The 8,779-nt window shown below is 37.4% G+C and overlaps 2 protein-coding genes across 2 annotated transcripts in view; both read left to right on the forward strand.

Annotated features, from left to right (window-relative positions):
* The first annotated feature begins 1,788 nt into the window (after positions 1–1,788).
* On the forward strand, positions 1,789–5,918 carry LOC107707859 (ornithine decarboxylase antizyme 2). The gene is given in 6 exon segments (XM_074560058.1): positions 1,789–1,896; positions 2,606–2,678; positions 2,680–2,760; positions 3,023–3,198; positions 4,229–4,314; positions 5,050–5,918. Coding segments are annotated over 6 exon segments (567 nt in total). The 5' UTR covers positions 1,789–1,876; the 3' UTR covers positions 5,181–5,918.
* LOC107707855 (solute carrier family 25 member 44-like) overlaps positions 5,803–8,779 on the forward strand; it is a 4,795-nt gene continuing 1,818 nt past the window's right edge. The window contains exons 1-3 of the mRNA XM_016511958.1: positions 5,803–5,810; positions 6,958–7,082; positions 7,520–7,647. Coding sequence (XP_016367444.1) covers positions 5,803–5,810; positions 6,958–7,082; positions 7,520–7,647 — 261 coding nt within the window. The remainder of the gene's footprint in view (positions 5,811–6,957; positions 7,083–7,519; positions 7,648–8,779) is intronic.

Raw genomic sequence — 8,779 nt, forward strand, 5'->3', positions numbered from 1 at the left:
GACTATTAGAGTATGTTATATTATTTATATACTATTTCTACTATTTCTATATTAGTGAAATGTACTAGCAATTTCTGAGTGAAAATGGTTTCCTAGCCTTTTTCAACTAAATCATACACCATTTTTTTCCAGTGCATGTTTATGCAATGAAATTGAAAGGACAGAGTTTTTGTCACAGGCACGCTAAATTCAGGCTCATCCAAAGTTTTGTTTAACTTGTCCTTGTCAAACAAGTCTAATGTATAGACATATACCCTCAATCCTATCCCCCGTCTCCTCTTCCTCAGCGGGCAGTATTTCCAAGTGTTTAGAGGGTGGTGGGGGTAGGCGATGTCATCCGTCAGCTGATGTATACCACCTGCCTTGGCCTCAGCCTGACCCTCTGCCGCCCCCACAGCAGAGGCATTCCACAACCTTCCAGAATCATGTTTATACTGAGGAAGATCAGACAACCCTCCCCTTAGACTGAGCTGTGCAAATGACCAGCCTCCGCTTCATGCCTCTTTATCTAATGAGGCAAAGTGAGGGAGGCCAGTCTGTGCAGCCAAGAGCCTCTTTCTCACTGCCACACTAGCAGCAGGATCATGTTATTGTACTGAGTCATTTTGTGAGGTCATATCATTTTGAAATATTAGACAGGGTTGTGTTCTTATATTGATATATGTAATATAATCACCAAATGATTTGATTAATGTGTCTCATTTGAGAGAAACGAAACCTACTCAACAAATCTCCAGTAAGCGAAGAAGACAAACACCCCTCTCGCCGTCATTACCTCCCCACACATCTCCAAACAACAATAAAAAAAAAACCTCAACCAGCATATTGGCTGTTCACTTGTTGATGATTTCCATTTGGAAGGTTCATTTATTAGCTTTGGATTTGATATAGGATAAATTATCGTGAACGCAAACATGATTCCTTCTCAATATAATGACAGCATTGGTATTACATGTTGTATATGTGTAGAATATACTCTTTTTTAGAGAATTGTGAATTGAGAATAGTGTAGAATTTCTCTCTTTTTAAATACTTTGTTGCAGTTGAGACAAAATCACTCAATGTGGATCAACATCATCAGGGACAAATATTCAATGTCAAAGTCTTTTCCATGACCTTCAGTGTGAAAACTGTGACTTTTCCTGACTGTGCTGACAAAAAGTACAGACATAGCTGTGAAGCTATTTAAATAAGGTATATTTTAACCTCTGCCTTCATTCAAGCCATTGTTTTAAACATTACATTATTTATATTTTCTTAGGATAAATATATATTTTATATGTATATTGATGAGTTGTGGTTTTAGTAGTGAGAGATCAATAAAAATGCTGTATTAATAATATTCATGTTTTATCCATTTTAATTTGGTAATTTTACAAACGAATGATAACATTTTCCCATGTCTGAATAATCACTGACTAACAACATGAATTTCAGCACGAACAGGGTTGGGATATTAGGATTATTGCTTCATCTAGCGGTGATGTTATGAAATAACAAGTGATTGACCGTTGCCCACCGTAAAGGGAAAATTTTTGGTCAAACTGCATTTATAAATTCCACTTATTAATCATTTATTTAATATGTTGTATTTGTCTTTTTATGGCAATCCTTCTGTAGACTTTTAAATAAACATGATTGTGTCAATTTAACATAAAATGACTCACGTTCTGTTTTATTATGCAATTTTGTAATTTGTAGATGTTTATGGTAGGACAAGGAGAGGTGGAATCACAGTCCCCTCCTCCAATCAGTAAATGAACAGTAAATGATGAAGCAGCACTCGATCCACTGGAGAGGACGCAGCATCACATCCTCTGTGTAAACCCGTGACTCGAACAAGTGCGCACGACACTGAGCAACGCAAAGAGACGCAATGATCAACACCCAAGCAAGGTAAGCAATAGTCGCGTGTGTGTTTTTTTTCTTGGTTAGGTCAGGAGCTTCACGAGCATCAGCTCAGAGACATTCCCGATATGGTTTGGCGTTCATAGAAACCGTCCGTGCTAGATCCATCCTCATGGATAAGACTCGGTTATTGTATCTTAATAAAGCACATGTCTCTGTTTTATTTGTACGTTGAATTGGGATGTTATATAAATACGGGAACTGAAAAGACGTTTTGCAGCTGGACTGCTGTAAACAACAACGAGGAAAAGGCATTTAAATTGTAACATGGTATTCAGATTAATACGCATCGATTCATATCTAATTTACAGAGTCTGAGAGTCAATAACTTACAGAGTCAATAAATATCATCTAGTTTCTTTGCTATTGCTGAGGAACCGTGTGTTCCATATTTAGAGTCGTGACGGTGTAGTAAAAAAAAAAAAAAGGATACAGTTAAGGCCCTAGAATGCAAATGATTGTGAGTGGAACTACCCTGATGTATCTGTAAATGTATATAATTAAAAAATTATTGTAATTATGCACTTAATGTTTCTGTATAATACCATTCATGAAGACCATATGCAATCAAATATATGCCATATGCAGCCAAATGAGAGTTTGTGTCACACTGGCCATATTTTGTGCCTTGTTGGTTCAACTTGAATTTCATTGGACCATAATCTCAAAGTTCACATTTCTACTTGTGTCTGTGCAGAGCTGTACTTCTGGATTCAGCTTGTGTGTTCCGCTGGGTCAGGCAGCAGGCTCCAGGGCCTCAGTGGTGCTCCTGATGCCCCTCATCTACAGAGGATGAACACAGATGGCCAAAGCACAAGCAGGGATCTGACTCAAGATGTGCTCCTTTATAAGGTGAGGCTGTCATCACCTCTCATTGTAGATGCGTATTTGCTAAAGCCACATATAAAAATATGATCTTAACTGAGACAGTCCATTTAGCACAAATAAATGTAATGCTTCAGTGGTTCAAACTATAAGCAGCTACTTCTGTCCAGGATTATGAGGTGAATGTGACTTTTTTTTAACTGTAATGATTTTATTGGGCTGGATGGGAAAGCACAGATGAATGTAAAGTAATTTGCTAATTGAGTTTTTGTGTCATCCTTTCATGCAGGATGGGAAGTTAAGTGTGAAACAGCAGGTGACCTCACTGGACAGCGAATCATCCATTCTGCTCTTTCAGTATCAGCTAAGTGAGCAGTTGTCCTGGATTATGCAGACTGTGCTCTCTGGCCGTAGTCTCTTTGTTGGTTTACCAAATGGAGAACTTCTCAAAGGCACCAAAGAAGGGTAAGCCATAAATGGACTGATGTAATATTTAATATCCCGTCTGGTACATTTACTGAAACAATACACTGCTGTTATGCAAGTATATGCCTGTATATACTATTATGGTGTTTATGATTTTTATTCATATTTTGAGCTAGCTTTTATTTTTACATTTTTATATTTATTTTTTATATTACTATTTAGGTTTAATTTATTTTTATTTTTATTTATTTTTTTCAGTTTCATTAATTTTTAGATTTTAAGCCAACATTTTGTTTAGGTTTTCATCTAATATTTATATTCTATATTATTTGAGCTTTATTTAAAAAAAAAAAGTTTTAATAGTTTTAGTTAGCTATAATAACCCTGCATTATACTGCCGGGAGGAGCACCTCATATAAAGTTTTACCAAAGACCTATTTTAGTAGTAAGACACTGAATGGATCACTAAGCCCCACTGCTGTCACATTAATAGAGGTTATAAATGTTTCAGAACTTTCTAATCCTGGCCTAAAAGGTCTTGCGTAACTGCTTTCTGCACTCTCACTGTATCCCAAAAGGGGCAACTTCTTCACAGCCAAACACATTTGAAGATGCAGGTGGAAGTATCAACAGTTGTACCAACACGGTTCACTCATATTACTATGATTGGGAGAAAGTGCAATGCTCAATATGGCGTAGCAAGTTCTGCTTTCTAAATAAAAGTCTAAAATAAAAGCTAGTCACCAATTGCATCACCACAGCTTCTGTTAGAAGCTCCAGTTCTCATAAAAACAGTCCTGAAATATACACATTTTTAATGCTATTTGAGCATAAGAAACAACATTTATGGGACAGTTTGTCAGATTTCATTACTGATTTGAAATATGTTTTTGAAATGTAAGTTTGTCACGCACTTTTTGAGATCTCAGTATTTCCCCATTCAAGATAGGAGTTGGTCTTGCATGTCCAAAATAGCCAGCAGGCATTGCAAATATGGCATCAGATTGAACTGACTTTCCTTAAAAGGGAATTAGTAAGTAAGTTTTCTCTATTCTCTTTACCCCTGAAGGCTCACTGCTGTTTTGGAGTTTGCCGAGGAGAAACTGAAGATTAATCATGTGTTTGTGTGGTTCATGAAGAACAGGCCAGATAAATGTAAGTGCAGGATGAGTGGTTTTGATTTGCTGGAAATGGTAAGACTTTTGGGTTGGGTCTTACAGTTACAGTCACAGAAAATTACAATACATTACACCAGGGCTGTCCAAACTCGGTCCTGGAGGGCCGGTGTCCTGCAGAGTTTAGCTCCAACCCTAATTAAACACACCTGAACCAGCTAATCAAGCTCTTACTAGGCATAGAAACTTCCAGTCAGGTGTGTTGAGGCAAGTTGGAGCTAAACTCTGCAGGACACCGGCCCTCCAGGACCGAGTTTGCACAGCCCTGCATTACAGCATTGTCAGCTGCCTTTTAAAGGGGTCCTATTATGCTCCTTTACAAAGTCTTGATTTTGTTTTGGGGGTGTACTAGAACAGGCTCTCATACTAGGTTGTTCGAAAAACACATTATTTTTCACATATTTTACATTATTACAACACCTCTCTCCCCAGTCTGGCATGAACGGCTCAAATAGTTCCTGTATCAAATGAAGGCCCGCCTTCTGAAATATGAAATGTGCTGTGATTGGTTAGCTGGGCCAGTGTGTGCTGTGATTGGCAGCACTCGGGCGCCTGGTCGGGAAATGTTGAAAAGTTGAAAAAGCATAATAGGACCCCTATAATACATTATCATTACTCACGTTTCACCAGACGTGTTGACAGAAATGTTCTAGCCTATAAAATCTAGCCTGATGCATTTTTAAAAAGTTGTGACTTTTTCTTTTCTCTTCCACAGTGCTCCTCACCAGAACATTCTGCTACCTTGGCTTTGAGCTTGTAAAACAAGATCATCTAATAGCATCCATTGCAGGAGATTTGCGTCTTATGGTCTACACTATACAACAAACTCACACATCAGAAGAATGACTACAAGGCCTTCAAAATACAAAGAGTTCTATAGACTGTTGCTAGGTCCACTAAATGCAAAATAAGTAAACAGTAGTTATTGTTCAAAACTAACAATGTAGAGGGGCATTCAGGGTACAGACAACTTAGTAACTGAAAAAAAAAACAGAGTGATGTTAACCTTACTGATAATTAAAAGAAACACACACACACATATATATTGGTGTGTTTCTTTTAATTATCAGTAAGGTTAACATCACACTGTTTAGATATAGATATAGCAAGTTACAATGATTGTTTTGTTCTCGGTGGATGAGTTTTATCCAACACTTTTTATGGCAAAAATATATGTAATCTGAATTATAGCAACACTCGCTTGCTGTAATGTGAACTTGTATTGCACTTTATGAATCAGTAATTGACATGATCTCAGTACAACTACAAATAATAAAAATACATAATAAAATAATAAAAAAATACAAAGCCAAGTTTAATAATTGAGCATACTGTAAATTTAATTAAGCACAATTTACTCCTCATCAAGAGCTATGAATTGTTAATGAATTTCCACTCTAGCAACAATATCTGCAGTGTTTTGGTGATATAACAACAGGAACATTGATTCATATTTGCTGACCACATTATGGAAAGGTATGTGTACGAAGAATTTATTTCAAAGGAAGTGGTAAACTACTTTATTTTATTTTATTACACATTTTGCACATTAACATGCAAGACGGAATATACCAACTTTCGTACTAAAAAAAAACCAAAACAAAAAGAAGAAACAATTGAAATCTTAGTATTTTGACAGAGGAGCATAAGTTTTCCATCTTTGTACTTATTTATTTATTTTAATTATTTGAAACTTCTCACAAAATCATGTCAGTCTTTTGAATCTCCAAAAATTGTCACAAAACCATGAGGAAATAAAGTAAAAGAAAGCAAACTGAATGTCAATACTTTGATCAAAAATACATACATACATACGCGCTCACAAACATAAGCTTTTATAAAAATAAAATAAATCAATAACATGTGACACCTACAGTATTTCCAGAGCCGTAGAGAGACGGCTCTGAGTATTTCTAACACCCCTGTATATGAACTTTAACCTTTAATGGAAAGTCTGATCAGAGAGCTGTGATTGGTCGGTTCAGTTGAGTGACGCGGACTGCGTCATCACCATTGCCAACGATCCCTCCCATGTTGTTCCGTACCCTGTGAGGGAGCGGCTGTAGCTAGTGTGACTGTCCTGTGCTGAACAAACCACAAACACACCAATGTCAACTTAAATATGTCAAATCACTGAATCATTTCTGCTGCACGGTAAGACGTTTCCTGCTGTTGCTCAAAAGTAACCGAGCTTAGATAATAGATGATAAAGCGGAGCCCGGCTGTCCATTCAGCCGCATGAGAGCTGTGCTAACTAACGCTAGCCGCTAACTTACATACAGTGCTATTACAGCGAGCAGGCTCCTGGCAGACTGACACTGTGTGCATCTAAAAAGCAGCTGCACTCTCTGAGTCGTCGACCCGGACAGTGTTTATCTGAACACGATGAGAGACGGCAGTATTATGTTACATAGATAGTGTTAGCACCAGTGTAAGTTACAGAGATCCAGCGGCAGTTAGCTCAGGCATGTAGACTGAAAGCTAATAAACGACACTAGCAATGTGACTTTATAATGAACCAATGCACTCACTAGATGTTTCAGGAACTAATAGTGCAAACTACTACAGCTTGTATCAGAAACGAGGGACAAAAATGAACCCCCCAAAATGAAAATTCTGTCAGCATTTACTCACGGCAGATATTTGCTGTGGATGGCATTCGTGGCTTCTATCGAGGATATGTGGCGTCTCTTCTCACATACATCCCCAACAGTGCCGTTTGGTGGCCGTTTTACCACTTCTATGCAGGTAAGAGATGTTGTACTGACCATCAGCATCACCTTTATTTTTGATAAATGAACATATTATGAAGATAACAGTATATTAGAATGATTTCTGAAGGATCATCAATTATAATAATATTTCACAATATTACTGTTTTGGCTATATTTTTGATCAAACAAATGCAGCCTTGGTGAGCATAAGAGAGCTTATTCAAAAACCAAGCAAACTTTTGAAAGGTACTTTAACATTTCAATTAATTTGATCAAAGTAGTCGCAGATTGTGTATGTATTTGGCAATGGCAGTTTTATGTACTTTGAATGTTGATGTTTTCTGATACTGTTCAGAGTCACATGGACAGAAGTCATCTTGGTTGGCAATATATCCATCTCATTAGAGACTGATATAATGTCAGTTGATTCTGAAGAAGCTGAAATTTCATTTGCTCTTATTGGCTTCACAGAACAGTTGTCTAAGATGGCTCCCAGTAACTGCCCACATCTAGTGCTGCAGGCAATGGCTGGACCTCTGGCAGCTGCCACTGCCTCCACTGTCACCAACCCCATGGATATCGTCAGGGCCCGGGTTCAGGTGATTTACATTAAACACAGTATAAAATCAGACAACCTATATGTATAGTTGGTGTGAGTGTGTTTACATGTGCAACAAATCACAGACTACTATCAAAAACCGGCTTATGTAAAATGCAAATCGGTTAACCAGCAACACAACAGAACTGATTTGACGTATGCAGTGGGTATAGAAAAGAATCACCCCGTTTTAAAATAATCACATTTTGTTGCTTTGTAGCCTGAAATAAAGACGGACCGTTTTTGTATTATCCATCTGTATTTATTCAGTGCAACTTATAACATCCAAGTGAAAGATATAACGCCAACATGTCAGGAAAAAAATAATAATAAAAAAACAGAATCACCGAGTTGGATAAAGGATCACCCCCTTGTGTCAGTATTTTGTTGAACCACCTTTTGCTTTTATTATAGCCTTTAGTCTGTTGGGATTTCTCTCTACTAACTTTGCACATCTAGACTTTGCAATATTTGCCCACTCTTCTTTGCAGAACTGCTCAAGTTCAGTTTAATTTGATGGTGAGCGTTTGTGGACTACAGTCTTCAAGTCATTCCACAGATTTTCAGTTGGGTTTAAGTCTGGGCTCTGACTAGGCCATGCAAGGACATTCACCTTTTTCTCCATCAACCACTGTGTGTTGAAAGTCAAATGGCTTTGTGTGCCATTGAGAAGGTGATAAGCTACATCTGATTGAGTTTACAAGTCATTTTTAGGAGGGGCTGATCCTTTTTTCAACTCAGTGATTCTGTTTTTTTTTTCTGACATGTTGGTGTTTTATCTTTCACTTGGATGTTATAAGTTGCACTGAGTAAATGCAGCTGGATAAAACAAAAACTGTGTCCGTCTTCATTTCAGGCTGCAAAGCAACAAAATGTGATTATTTTAAGGGGTGTGATTCTTTTCTATACCCATTTTTTAAAACTTATATATTGTTATTTTTCTGATGTGCGCTTTCCTCAGTTCTCCCATTTTTTACGTAAATTTTTCTTAAACCCCAGAAAACCTAATCGCTGAATATCTGACTCTTTTTTTTTTTTTTTTTTTTGGGGTAGAAATAGCCTTTGTGCACAGCCAGCCTTGGACTCTTCTAGGTTCAAAAAACTGTCGTCCATAAAATGCGTTGCACAAATTC

This window comes from Sinocyclocheilus rhinocerous, unplaced genomic scaffold (genome assembly GCF_001515625.1).
Source record: "Sinocyclocheilus rhinocerous isolate Xijiao unplaced genomic scaffold, SAMN03320098_v1.1 scaffold2340, whole genome shotgun sequence".
Taxonomy (NCBI): domain Eukaryota; kingdom Metazoa; phylum Chordata; class Actinopteri; order Cypriniformes; family Cyprinidae; genus Sinocyclocheilus; species Sinocyclocheilus rhinocerous.